Genomic DNA, 13,687 nt, shown 5'->3' with positions numbered 1-13,687 from the left:
TATATATATACAGATTACAGAAATAAATACAGTTTCCTCTGCTTTGTGCAAATTCTGAAAAATTATTATTTTTTTGCATCTCATTTCCAGGTCCTGTCAGCAGTATCCTGGTCAATAAGTATGGAAGTCGGCCTATTATGATTTTAGGAGGCTGCCTCTCAGGAGCAGGGCTCATCGCTGCCTCTTTTTGCAATACCGTCGAAGGCTTGTACTTCTGTGTCGGTGTAGTGGGAGGTATAATTAAAAACAAATAAAAAATTTTAAACATACACCATTGCTCTTATCCCATGCACTTTACAGTAATAGCACTCCTAGTGATGTTACACTCTTGTGACACATTTTAATATCACCCAGGGGACCTGTTTTCATTTCGAACTTTGTGTTATGATGTTTTCCAGGTCTGGGACTGGCATTCAATCTCAACCCAGCTCTCACAATGATTGGCAAATATTTCTACAAGAAACGCCCAATAGCTAATGGTATCGCTATGGCTGGTAGCCCAGTCTTTTTGTCTACTCTGGCTCCCCTGAACACCTGGTTCTTCGACCAATTCGGCTGGAAAGGGAGCTTCTTGATCCTGGGTGGACTTCTGCTGAATTGTTGTGTAGCTGGATCACTGATGAGGCCCATTGGGCCAAAACCCCAACCCGCTGTTAAAGCTGCTAACAGTAATAGCGAAGCCAGAGAGCAAAAGAGCGTGATGGCGATCATCAATGGTTTTATCGATCTGACGCTCTTCAAGCATCGTGGCTTCTTGCTGTACCTTCTGGGTAATGTAGTCATGTTCTTCGGCCTCTTCTCTCCTCTTGTGTTCCTCAGTAATTACGCCAAGAGTAAGGAAATTCCCAAGGAGAAGGCGGCTTTTCTGCTCTCTGTCCTGGCCTTTGTAGATATGGTTGCACGACCTTCAATGGGAATAGTTGCCAGCACGAAATGGGTCAGGCCAAGGGTGCAATACTTCTTTGCCGCATCCATTCTCCTTAACGGTGTGTGCCACCTGCTTGCCCCTCTGTCCACAGACTACACAGGGTTCGTGATTTACGCCATCTTCTTTGGGTTTGCCTTCGGCTGGCTGAGCTCTGTGCTGTTTGAGACCCTCATGGATCTTGTGGGATCTCAACGTTTCTCCAGTGCTGTGGGACTGGTGACGATTGTAGAATGTGGGCCAGTGTTACTGGGGCCTCCTTTACTAGGTGAGTAGTTTTAAATAGCATACCAAATAACAAAAAGTATTCGCCTGAAACTAGTGAAGGCAATATGTAGTTAAATGACCAGTCACATGATTTAAAATTAACTTTCCTTAATGCATTCAGATGCATTCAACTCTGTGAAAACGCGTTAACCATGCAGTCCCAGAAGAAAACACTTCTGCATGCCTTTGCAAAATTAAGATGCATAATGAGGAATAGATTAGGGCAATGTGCATTATTATCTTGCAAAACTTTTGTGAGTGAAAGCAAAAGCATGACCTACATTTGAATCACTTTTTGTTGAAAATGCATTAATGGATTCCACTTGGATCACTGATTTATATATATATATATATATATATATATAATAATTGTCTGCACTCACAGGAAAGTTCAATGACATCTACCATGACTACAAATATACATACATGGGCTGTGGAATTGTCCTGCTGGTTGGCAGTTTGTTTCTTTTCATCGGAATGGGCATCAACTACAGGCTACTGGATAAAGAAGCAAAAGAAGAATCCAAGAGAGCCAATCTGCAGGAGGAGCCTGGCAAAGAGGTTGTGGAAGCACTGGAAATACCTGATGACAATACTGCAGAGGATACTGTGTGACAATAGCTGATCCTGGTTTTATTCTGGGTGATTCTTACATTTCTGCACTCTCTACATCAAGGATTTGATTACAGACATCCATCTTGGACTATACAGGTTACTGAGGCAGTGATGCAAACATTTCAGTGCCTTGCATGAGCACATGGTCATGCAATTGATATTTTTATTTTTAGAATTTAACTTTAGCATAAAACATATGCATTTACTTTAGGACAAGAACTGTGGCTATTATTTTGGGGCATTTTATGTACGCTGAGAGTGAGAGAAAGATTAAATCAGTGAATATATGAAGAATTAATCTGCAAGAAACAAATGTTGCCTTCTAACAAAAAAGAGACTGGAGTAATGTGAAAGCGGTAGATATGCAAATACTGTCTCTTGTTAAATATATGCACAAATTAAACACATAATTTGGTAAATATTTTCAAAGTTAAAATGGTTAATGCATTGTTTTGTCAGTATACGTGGACAGCGTCAGCGTTATTTGGTGTATTCTTGTGTGTCTATGTGTGTAGTCTAGCAATTTAGTGATAAAAGATTATTTACTTGTTTGAAACTGTGTAAACACAAAAGCAATTTGTGTATAGCATAATGGGAAATAGTTTGTTAAATGCCAAATAAGTTAATATCAGAGTTGGTTTAAATGTTTGTGATTTTCTGTTGCAAAATGGTTCAAATAAAAATGATTCTCATTTTAATAAAAATTTCACAAAGCTTCACACCTCCTTTCAAGTGTTGGGGGTTAACCCTGGTGTTCTTTTGAGAATGACTATGATGTAAGTAGGCCTACCTCTGACTTCTTTTGCAAAATGTTCATCAGACCTCTTACCCATTTGATATTATTGAAGCTTTAACCTTTAGTTGTATGCACCTTTCATAAATGTGACAGGTATGTTAAACAATGCTTTAGGAAATAACTGAATAAAAGACAAACAACTGACAGGGAGTGTATTTTTACACCAGTCTGAAAATATCGTGAAAATTCAACGCCTTTGTTGCATTGGGTCTCTGCGGCGCCGAATTAAAATAATGTAGCCTACTTTTGAAACATGCTATAAATGTTAATGCTTGTCTTATAATTAGCGTTCTTTATATATATTAAAAAAAGTAAATAAATATTACATTTCGCGAGTCCCGAGTGACATGGGGTTAATAGCCGTCATTTAAGTTGCTACTGCTGTTGCCAAATTGAATCCGCCGCGCAAACCATTTAAAATCTGAGTCGCGTGAGTCAAACTGACTTCGGGTAAAAACCGTTGGTAAACGGAGTCGTAGTAATTATAAAAATATTCAGAAAGTGCTAGAGTGACTTGCTTAAAAGGTAATGAAATGTTTCTAAAATTACGTTTAATTACATATACGTAGTTTATAAAAGAGGGAAAGTAACGGAAATCAAATCATTTGTGAGGAATATTTACTAAAATTACCTTTGTTCAACTGCCTCAACTTTCGACTTGACGTTTCTCAGCTAACGTTAGCTAGTGTCTCAAAAGGGAAAAACTCAACAATAAAACTATTCGGTATATAGTTCTGAGGATTTTTGAAGTGATATATATTCGTTTGACTCCACAGCATGCAAAAACCATTCAACTTCAAACTGCTGGTGCCCCCAAGAGCTCATTTGAGTCAAGTTTCTGCAGTGAAGCCTCAGGAAACAGGCTTGTTTGAAGAAAACTCTGTTTTTTCTCCTTCAAACCAGGTTGGCAAACTTGTAAATTCGCTGTTGGTGCTATAATGTTGCTATTTGACCTCTGGCTGCTAAACTGCTGTGTGAACATTTAAATGTAACTTGGGATGATACGTGCATTTTGTTTGTAGAGTTATAACAAGTGTTCAGATATGGAGACCAGCCTGCCATTTCCATCCAAAATGGTGCTTCCTACGAAGACATCAAGAACTGGTAACATTTATAATCTAAATGGAAAGGTGTACTGTAATGAATAGGTTTTAATGAAGTCCATTAATCCTGATACTTTGTTCTTAAAGAGGGCACGAAGAAGGCTGCAGTCATGCCAATGGAAAAGGAGGAGGTCAGGTTAAATGCTTATTTCATTTTGTATTGTAGTTTACTGCTTAAATTATTATTCATTTATTTTTTTATAATCTATAATGGTTTAAGGTCCACATTATGAATTCAGTGAAATGCATAATGTCAGTAACTCTAAGCAGTTTAATAGCTGTTTTGCTTTTGCATTACAGACATCAGTAAGATCCAGCCAGCTGTACTCCAGATTGCTTGATGAAGCTGAGAAAATCAAACTCTGGAAGTTCAAAATAGATTCTGAGATTTCACAAAAAGACAGGAAGCTCCAGGAGAACAGAAAAACCATTGAGACGCAGCGAAAAGCTATTCAAGAGCTTCAGGTAAATCAGATTTGCAGGTAGTAGATTTATTTTTATTCTTTTTTTTTGTCTGCTTCACTAAAGACAGAATTATGACTTATGTCTTTTGCAGTTTGCAAATGAAGGTCTGAGCATGAAATTAGAGGATCAACTGAATGAGAATGAAGATCTTAGAAATACGTATGTACATCATGGGTAATTTTTATATAAGCACATATATTATATTATAATTTATTATATTCTTTATTATGCAGAAGCAATGCAACCAGAAATTTGTGTAACATTCTAAAGGACACATTTGAGAGATCTGCTGAGAAAATGAATCTGTGTAAGTGTGAGAGCATATTATAATATACTGTAGCTTAACACTAAATATGTTAATTCACTGACAGTTATTAGAGGACAATAATGTGTTTTTTATTTTGCCTGAATAGTTGAGGCTGAACGGGAAGAAACTCATGATCTGTTCTTACAGAACAATGAGAATATTCAGGTAACTACTTTAATTATTTATTTATTTATTTAAGATGGATGCATAGTTGACAATAGGCCGAACCCTAGATTAGGACAATCCTTTTCATGACATTGTAATTTGTTCATTTGCAGAGGATGGTGGCAGCATTTGAAGCTCTTCGGAAGCAAGCAGAAGCTGATCAGCAGGATATGTTGAAATGTGCTAATTTTTTAATTAATTTTTCTAATAATTTTTAACTAATTAAGTGAATTCATTTGAAGCATATGGTATATTTGACACAATGAATTGAGACATTTAAACAAACATTTTGTTAACATTCTACCTACAGTAAGAGAATGCCTTGCACAGTTTGAGGATCTTAAAGTGAAGTTGGAGAGTGAATGCCATGTGAAGGAGAAGGAGGTTAGTACCTTTGCTCATGAGCCTTACAATTAACTCATTTAGTCTGAAGGGGGCAGCACTTGCTTGATAATCTTGATTTTGAAAGATCTTGCATACAGTAACACTCACCTGTCTTTGTATTCTTGTTGTGACTAAAACACGTGTATTTTGTGTTGCTTGACTTTGACTTGTTGAGGTTGCTATGCTTCAAGAAGAACTCCAAGAAAAAGAAAACAATCTCAAAGATGTTTCACTAAAACTCAAAGAGGCACAGCAAAGCTCCAGTGTGATAGAGGAGTCAGCAAGTAAGAATGCATGAAACATTTGCGTCAGTCTTTTCTTGATTTTTTTTTTCAAAAAGTAATTTAGCTTCACTTTTGTTGTTTTTAGGGAAACATCAGAAATTACTTCAAAGCGTTACACAGGACCGGGAGGCACTTGAGGAGAAACTCAGGTTGACAGAGCAACTCAAATGGGAGATGGAGGTTTGTCCTTTTGCAAGGTCTTAATACAAATGTACTTACTTACCAGTAAGGATAGTACATAAATATTAAAATAATTAATGTTATGCATTGTATTGCTGTTCATAGGAAAAACAGAGAGCCCTAAATTACAAACTGGAACAAAGCAAGGAGAACCATGAGAAAGTTCTTCAAAAGAAAGACGATGAACTACAGGAACTAAACAACATCAAAGAGCAACAGTCAAACCAGCTTTCAGAGATGGAGCTGACAGTGAATTCTTTGCAGTCTTCACTAACTTCTGAGATAAAGAGGTATGTTAATGAGACTATATCAGCACAAGACCTAGCATAATTTTTTTGTAAATCTCAAACCATTATCACAGAAAAAAATTAAATTAAATATTTAATCAAGAACTTTAAAAATTGATTTAATCTTTTATTAAATGCTTTCTTTGTTTTCACAGGGCACAAGACCTTGAGACAAAGATAAGCTCCTTGGTGAATGAACTCAGTGACAACAACACAGAGTTGGGTGTGTTAAAACTGTCTATCTTAATGAATAATGATATTTTTTTGCATGCTTAGTACCATTCTAAAATCATTGGTTACACTATCTTCATGCAGAAGTTATCAAAGGGCAGAAAGAGGACCATAGCAAGCAAATACAGATACTCAAAGATGAGCTGGTTTGTATTTTCTTCTGTTTGAGCATTCACATTCTTTGAATTGCAATCATGAAACCAAGCTCATAGTGTTTCTGTAACAGGATGAGAAGTCAAACTCACTCTCGTCTATAAAGGAGGAATTAAAGACAAGGGAGGTTCAGGTATTCCAGCTTATTGCCTCACTTGAAGAGCAACAAAGTGAGGCAAATGATTTGAAGGTGAGGAAAAGGTCATTAAGCATTCATTGACATAGCAACATAGTAATTTAAGTGCTGCATGTGCTTCATATCTAACAATCACCCCTCTCAGGATGAAATGGAGAGTGTCAGCACAGAAAATAAAAACATGAAGGAAGCCCTGACAAAAGCTAGACTTGACAATGAAGAGCTGCAAGAAGTTGTAGTTTTAAAAGAGGTCAATATGTTTATATTTTGATTATATTACAAAGCATGTGTATTTATATGAGTTTTATGATGAAACATGGTCAAATAACTTAAATACTCACATTGAATCTGTACATCTTTCATCCAGGCTAAATTAAAAGAGGTGGAGGAACAATTGTCAGGTGCTTTGGAGAGCAGTTGTAAATCATCAAAAGAGGTAGAAAGATTGGAGAGGGACATAATGCAGCAGAAGTAAGAGCATCCATATAATTAATCTTTATATCTCGGACTGAGCCACTCATGTTAAAAACAATAAATGTAAATTTGTTTAGCCATTTGCTCCTCTAATTTATTGCTTACTGTTTCATATACTATACAGATAGTGTAAATAGATAGATGAATGTGTGTTTCGAGTTATTATATGTGGAAACAAGAATGTACACTAAATTTGGCTAACACTTTAGATTGGGACCAATTCTCACTATTAACTAGTTGCTTATTAACATGAATATTACTAGCATATTAGTGGTTTATTAGTACTTATAAAGTATATATTAATGGCTTATTCTGAATGACCATATTGTACATTCCTTAATCCTACACCATAAACTTAACAACTTACTAACTTAATCTTACTAACTATTAATAAACTGTAAATAGGAGTTTACTGAGGCAAAACTCGTAGTCAATAATTAGTTAATAGTAAGAACTGGTCCCCAAAATAATGTGTGACCTACATTTCTTATAAGAAAATAAGCTATAAAAACATTGTAATGTTCATTTAAATCTCATTAAATGAAGTATTTGGCCATTCTGCTATTGTACCATTGAAATCCATTCAATATTTTATGGAAATCTCTTTTTTTCTTCTTAAAGGGAGAAATATGAGGAGCTGATATTGAAGTTTAATGACCTGCAGATACAGAAGGACACCATTCAACAACAGGCTGATAGTGGTGCTTTAGAGAAGAAAGTCCTTCAGTCTCATCTCATGGTTTGTAAATTAAATAAAATCTCTGTATGTTGTAAATATGACAACGAGATCCTCAAATGCTGTATGTTGTGGTTTTTCTTTACAGAAAAGCGATGCAAATGCAGAAAGAGAGAAGACAGAAATAGAGAGACTTGAGAGAGAGAAACAACAGCTTCAGTAAGATTAGAAGAGACTTTCGTCTTGTAACATTTCAAATTTGGTTTTATTTGTTATATTTTGTCTTACATATACAATTTCATATTCCAGGGAGCAGGTGGATATTTTATCTGCAAAAATTGCTGGGCAGGATGAAGAGAGTAAGAATGTTCAGCAGCAGTTGAAGGAGAGTGTGCGTTCTTTTTTTTACTATTTAATTATTTTAGTTGAGTATCAAATCATGTATCTAACCATAATTCATGTTAAATCAAAATCACACCAATAGGGCAAAACCGCAAAGCGGGAACTTCTGTTAAAAGACAAACAAATCAAAGCACTGGAGTCAAAGGTAAAAAAAATCATATTGTGACATACATTACACTATTGTTCTCTGTACTCATTAAACACATTTTTAAATAGAATTTTTATTTATTCATTTTTTTCAGCTAACAAACACTAAAACAAAACTAGAGACCAAAACAAAAGCTAAAGAGGAATGTCTAAAAGAGGTAGATCATTTACTATTATTTTTCTGAATGATCAAATAATGTTGAAAGAAGTTTATGTTGAAAGTCAACATGAAACAGGATCTTGGAAATGTCAGCCAAAATTAATTTAATTTGTGACGAGTTTTTTGTGACAAGATTTAATACACATATACACTGCTTTCTCATACATTTGAAGTAAAACAGTGCTGAAGTAAAACTGGTCATGTTACAGTGTTTGACATATTTCTTGCAGATTATTAAATTGAAGGAAGATTCAGAAAGTATAGAGAAGTGTCACAAGGAGGAGCTTCAGAAAATAAGCTCTGACCTCGAAGACAAATCAACATCAGAGGCTCAACTCAACCTTGAGGTGAATTTTTTTTTATCAAATGCTATAACTGAAGAATTAAATTAAACTTGATGCAATGGAAGCAAATCCAGATGCGTCTGTCTGGAATTCTTCGTTCTGCACTGTCATGGTGGGGTTGTAAATCTGAGGGCCATCATAGAGTCCTCCTGAAATGACCAGCGTGTCATCTGGCAGTGCAAACGGCTCACCTATGAAAGGGACAATAATACCATTCATAGTGAATATTTATTCTTTATGATTACTGTAAACTAAATGCTAGATTAAATGTGCTTGCCCATCGCCCATGACTTGACGGCATGGTGTTGAAATTGGCCTGACAACTTTATCAGACTTTAACCTAAGGTGTAATGAGTGGTTGCTAGGTCTTTTAAAAATTCTATTTAAAAAAAATCATGGTTACCTTAGCAAAACACCACCAATAAGATCATTGATCATATTACAAGGAAATACTAGTTTTAACAGATGGGTTTTCCTAACCTGTATCTTCATTCTGGAGGCGGCGGTGAGTGTATTGGACACTTCTCTCTTTGCTCCTGCCGAACTTGTACATAAAATGTCCCAGAATTACCAGAACTATTACACCGAGCAGAATGCTGAATAAAATGGTCAGAGATTTCTCTGAATGATTCAGGCCACCGTCTGCTTTAAGATAGAGGTAGGAGTAGTTAGGCAGGGTAAACATATTTCATTATTTGGTTTACATTATTAATGCTAGGTTATGTTCAGACCTACCTTGAGATTCATTGAAGGAAGCTGAGCTGTTTTGAGTTACAGCAGTAGAAATAATCGCAGTGGATTGGGTCACTGCTGTAGTGCTTGATGTAGCACTTCCATTGCTGCTATGAGTGCTGTTGTCTGTAGAAGTGATGGCTGTTGAACTGATGTTGAATGTTGAGGATGTGGCTGATTGGGTTGTCTGAGCATTTTCTGTTGTGTTTAGCTTCCCTGCTGATCCTGTTACATTGCTTTGGTTGGGTCCCAAAGTAGTGGTGGGGGTTGTCCAGTTGTTTTGAGTTGTTGCGCTATCATTGTATGCTGAATAGCTTGATAAATTTGAGACATTTTCTGTGTGGTTTCCTGTTGCATTCAGAGGTGGAGCTATTGTAGTTGTCAAACTTGATGGTGACATACTGATCCTTTGTGCACCGGTTATATTATTCAAGACAAACGACAACAATATTAGCTGGCCACATACCAAAAACTGAAGAGTTAACACATCCATAACTGTTGCAACTGCTTGCTCCTTAAAAAAACAAAAACATATACTAAACATAAGTCACAACAGGTCAAGAGATAAGACATACACTTTCATACAGCGCATGACCTAATTCAGTGCATTTTATCTGTATGTGGTGTTGACATGTGGTTTCCTGTTAGGCGCTTGCAAAGTTTCCATTTATCTAGTACTTTTATTTCTGGTAAATAGGTAGCATCATGACTTCCTTTGTATTTTATTATTTAAACAATGTTTTTTCTCTTCTTAACCAAAATACCTTTTTTGTACTAGACATTTGAATTATTAATACATTGATTAAAAAATGAAATGCACACTTTGTTTAAAAGAACACATACAGGAAGTTGGAAGAACATAAGGCATTATAATAGTCTAAAATGGCGCTGACATGAAACCGAAGACAACAAAGAGCCACATGGTTTTGCATAGGCTAAACAAACAGCCATGGGCGACCCATTTATAAATGTCCCCCATCACAGATTTACCCTAATAAAGTGGCTTCCCATAATTTAATTGTTTCGCAGACAATTCTGTTGAATTTACATCCAGTATACATTATTGTTACAAAAGCTGTGTGTTATGGATCTTTTTAAAAGAAACGAATTCTTATTTCTTTCTCTCATCTTGCTTTCATTCTCCTACACCGTCTCATTTGTGTAATAGTTGTAGTTTATATAAAAACAGAATTAATATCGGACAAAAGAGCAGAACTTGCCTGTAAGCTGAAAGAAACGGTGGTAGTGAAAGCAGGAAGTAGCTGGCAGCAGTTATTACACTCCCCCACCTGCCGCAGGCTCCGCTCTCCACTTCCTGAAGAAAACAGCTCGGCTCCACGTCAAACAAACAGGTAGAGTGGGCCGGCCTTGAATGACTGACTTCCTTTACCGGCATCGAGGAGGCAGGTGTTCAGCCATTGTTTAACCCGTGTGTAACCAAAGTGTTTTTAACCCTTCACTCTGTTGCACTTGTTTGATTTCAGTGGTTTCTTCCTGAGTGCTACTTTATTTCTCAGTGAGTTTGACACGTAATCATTTGTCAAATTTTATTTCAAAACAATTCAGATTTATTACAAAACCTTTTACAGTATTCAAAACTTGATCATTAAAATCACAGAATTTTGATATAGTTTATGAGAAAAGCCCATATACAGTATAATGTAGCCTATTGACATAAAAATAAAAAGACTAATAAAAATAATTTCTTGCTTCTCTCATGGAAAGGTTTGAAAAGATTGAATGTATCATCATCACGTAACAATTTCAACATACAAAAAATACAGTCATAATTTACTATTTACAACATATCCAAAAACTGTTTGTTTTTCACATCAAAACTCAGTGATCTTCTCCTTGTAGTCTTTCTTTTTCAGTGCAATTTCATTGTCGCAGAAAACTGGACTCTCCAGCCCTTGGATATTTTTGGGATCTTTCTCAATTAAGTCTGAAACCTAAAAAGAAAAGAATGAAATGCAATTAAATGCAAAGTCAGCTTACTGCATGTTGTTGTTATCATTTTATTTTTTAACTGAAAAATACTATTTCAGACCTAAAAAACAATGTATAAAATTCAGTTTCTATGAGGGTTTTTTTTTTTTGTCACACTGGTAATGAAAGCTCTCACCTCTGAGTCTGAGCTTCTGCATCCAAAGCAGATGAGATCTGATTTTCCAATAAAGAGCTCAGGTCGAGCTTTCTCCTGCTTACAGCCACCTAAAGTAAAGATAAATAAGAGTTTAGGTTCAATCTCTGACTCTCTTTGCCACACCTAAAAGAAGATGAGAAAGAGTCACCTTACCTGTGATTGCACTAACTATTAGTCCTGTGACCATGGTCACTATTATGCCCACAGGGCAGAAGTACAGGTAGGACAATGAATACCAGTTGTCTGCCAAAGCTGGTCTTGGCCTGAAGAATGCCATGAGACAAGTTACCGTTAGCTTTGATTTCTGTTTGTTGCATTAAATTGATCAAAAATGACAATAGAGACATTTATAATGTTACAAAAGATTTCTATTTAAAACAAAGTATTATTTTTTATTTATATATATTTTTTTAATTTTCTATTTAGCAAAGAATTCTGAAAATGTATCACATTTCCACAAAAACTATTAAGAATTACAGAAATTGTTTTTCAGCATTGATAATAAGAAATATTTATCGAGTAGCAAATCAGCATATTAGAATGATGTCCTAAAAGACTGGATTAATGGCTGCTGAAAATTCAGCTTTGACATCACTGAAATAAATTACATTTAAAAATATTTGAAAACAGAAAACAATTATTTTAAATTGTACAAATATTTTTTAAATTAACTGCATCGGTGTGTTTTAATAAAATGAATGCAGGCTTGATGAGCATAAGAGACCCTGACCCCAACCTTTTGAATTGTTTTGTAAATATATACAAATATGGGATTGCTTACTGTGGAGTTGTGGTTTGTAGGACTGTGCTGAATGGTGTCATAGTGGTGGTTTCATTCATATCTGGTGCAATGCATCCTTCCACACTCAAGGAAAGCCGAAGGGTCTTCTCAGGTAAAGGAGGATACACCTGAGCTCCAATTCCCACCCATAACGTTATAGCCAGGCCGGAAATCAAACCAACTAAACCTCCCTGAAGGAACACAGTTAATCCGCATGAATCTGTGGTACTAGCTTAAGCCAGGCCTTAGTTAAATTAAGATATTTAAGTAGCTTTTATAAAAATGCCTTAGAAGAAAACGTTACATGTGTGCATCTTGAGACAGAACAATGGAACTGACACATTTTAAGATATGTCAGAGCAAGATATTTTCAGTTGAGACAGCTCAAACATGCGTTTTAGTCTGGGACTCGCCTTAAGCCATGTCTGTGAAACCGGGTGAAAGTTTAATTTTGGTTTAGTGTTAAAAGTGCATTAAGTACTTTTGTTAATATGACAGTGGTCTTGAAACCCTATTAGTGTGGATGCAGAATGATGTAAAAAGCAAGCATTTTTTAGTTACTGAAGCTACTGTAGAAATACCCTGTTCACAAACAGTTTCTATGGAAAACGTTACTTGGTGCACTTTTAAGACACTGGTTATTTGTTGAAAAAGATGCACAAAATGACACTTGAAATGTAGTAATGAGTACATTGAGATGTACGTTCTTACCGTGGAGTTCACACAGCGGAAGAACATACCCAGCAAATAAAGGCCCAAGAGAGGTCCACTGATCATACCAAATATAGACAAAGCTGCCTGTTGAGGAAGGGTTTCATAGCGTGTCATTACAGTCTGTTATCAGCAGAGGGCGCCTTTGATGCAGTGAAAAATTCAAGTTTTTCAGGAACAGTACTGCAATATTGCATTTAAAATGTTGGCTTTGTGTATAGAATAGATTTACCTGCAGTATATTGCCCATCAAAGATGCCACACCAGCCATACCGATGCACACGCCTCCATAGAATACACCTAGAGATAAGCAGCACAGCATTAACACGTCAGTCCATCATCCCCCTCCTCTACCATGTCCTGCTTCAGTTGTCAGTGTATATCCAGCTGTTGCACTGAAACTCACTCATGCCCATGTTGATCCAGGACAGCTGCCTCTCTGTCAGCCAGGGCCATGCTGGCTTCATGAAGTCCTCCACTGTGACAGCCACCAGAGCGTTGATACTCGACGACACTGTACTGTTGAAACCAGATACAATTAATGCTGACCTGACATCAACAAAATTCACATGTTGTGTTACATCATGACCTAACATTTAGAGGATCCCACACTTTGTGTCAGCTAAATTCTCATGTTCTAATTTAAGTATGTTCTGATATTTCAAATTGTTATAATAAATATAACAAAAAATATTTAAAATTTAGCAAATTATAATAATAATACATTTAATATAGTTTTATATTAAATTTTTTATATAGAAAACTATCATTAGTAAAATGTATATATATATATATATATATACACAGTGGGTACGG

General features: G+C 35.9%; 4 protein-coding genes across 4 annotated transcripts in view; 2 read left to right on the top strand and 2 right to left on the bottom strand.

Moving 5' to 3' along the window:
• slc16a1a (solute carrier family 16 member 1a) overlaps window positions 1-2,398 on the top strand; it is a 13,311-nt gene extending 10,913 nt beyond the window's left edge. The window contains exons 2-4 of the mRNA XM_016457121.1: window positions 91-234; window positions 399-1,193; window positions 1,578-2,398. Coding sequence (XP_016312607.1) covers window positions 91-234; window positions 399-1,193; window positions 1,578-1,807 — 1,169 coding nt within the window. The 3' untranslated portion in view covers window positions 1,808-2,398. The remainder of the gene's footprint in view (window positions 1-90; window positions 235-398; window positions 1,194-1,577) is intronic.
• A 982-nt stretch (window positions 2,399-3,380) lies between these two features.
• On the top strand, window positions 3,381-8,544 carry LOC107666021 (synaptonemal complex protein 1-like). Its single transcript, XM_016457109.1, has 24 exons — window positions 3,381-3,506; window positions 3,626-3,707; window positions 3,794-3,837; window positions 4,007-4,171; window positions 4,263-4,330; window positions 4,405-4,478; window positions 4,585-4,643; window positions 4,757-4,823; window positions 4,954-5,027; window positions 5,203-5,311; window positions 5,397-5,491; window positions 5,597-5,781; window positions 5,934-6,001; window positions 6,094-6,155; window positions 6,236-6,352; window positions 6,444-6,548; window positions 6,666-6,769; window positions 7,394-7,511; window positions 7,597-7,667; window positions 7,758-7,839; window positions 7,933-7,995; window positions 8,093-8,155; window positions 8,388-8,504; window positions 8,539-8,544. The coding sequence occupies exons 1-24, from the start codon at window positions 3,381-3,383 to the stop codon at window positions 8,542-8,544; spliced, it is 2,124 nt and encodes a 707-aa protein (XP_016312595.1).
• Window positions 8,541-10,532, bottom strand: LOC107666020 (mucin-5AC-like). Its single transcript, XM_016457108.1, has 4 exons — window positions 10,454-10,532; window positions 9,237-9,747; window positions 8,982-9,146; window positions 8,541-8,692 (listed from the first exon to the last, which is right to left on the bottom strand). Exons 2-4 carry the CDS (start codon window positions 9,724-9,726, stop codon window positions 8,541-8,543), a joined length of 807 nt encoding a protein of 268 aa, XP_016312594.1. The 5' UTR covers window positions 9,727-9,747; window positions 10,454-10,532.
• A 533-nt stretch (window positions 10,533-11,065) lies between these two features.
• Window positions 11,066-13,687, bottom strand: part of slc5a8l (solute carrier family 5 member 8, like) — an 8,846-nt gene continuing 6,224 nt past the window's right edge. The window contains exons 9-15 of the mRNA XM_016457107.1: window positions 13,278-13,390; window positions 13,104-13,171; window positions 12,872-12,958; window positions 12,161-12,351; window positions 11,533-11,642; window positions 11,359-11,447; window positions 11,066-11,185 (exon numbers count right to left, since the gene is read on the bottom strand). Of these exons, the coding sequence (XP_016312593.1) occupies window positions 11,066-11,185; window positions 11,359-11,447; window positions 11,533-11,642; window positions 12,161-12,351; window positions 12,872-12,958; window positions 13,104-13,171; window positions 13,278-13,390 (778 nt within the window). The remainder of the gene's footprint in view (window positions 11,186-11,358; window positions 11,448-11,532; window positions 11,643-12,160; window positions 12,352-12,871; window positions 12,959-13,103; window positions 13,172-13,277; window positions 13,391-13,687) is intronic.

The sequence above is a fragment of the Sinocyclocheilus anshuiensis genome, unplaced genomic scaffold (assembly GCF_001515605.1).
Source record: "Sinocyclocheilus anshuiensis isolate Anshui unplaced genomic scaffold, SAMN03320099.WGS_v1.1 scaffold447, whole genome shotgun sequence".
Classification (NCBI taxonomy): Eukaryota; Metazoa; Chordata; class Actinopteri; order Cypriniformes; family Cyprinidae; genus Sinocyclocheilus; species Sinocyclocheilus anshuiensis.
The sequence above is the reverse complement of the archived record's forward strand: the minus strand, read 5'-3'. Positions and strand labels throughout refer to the sequence as shown.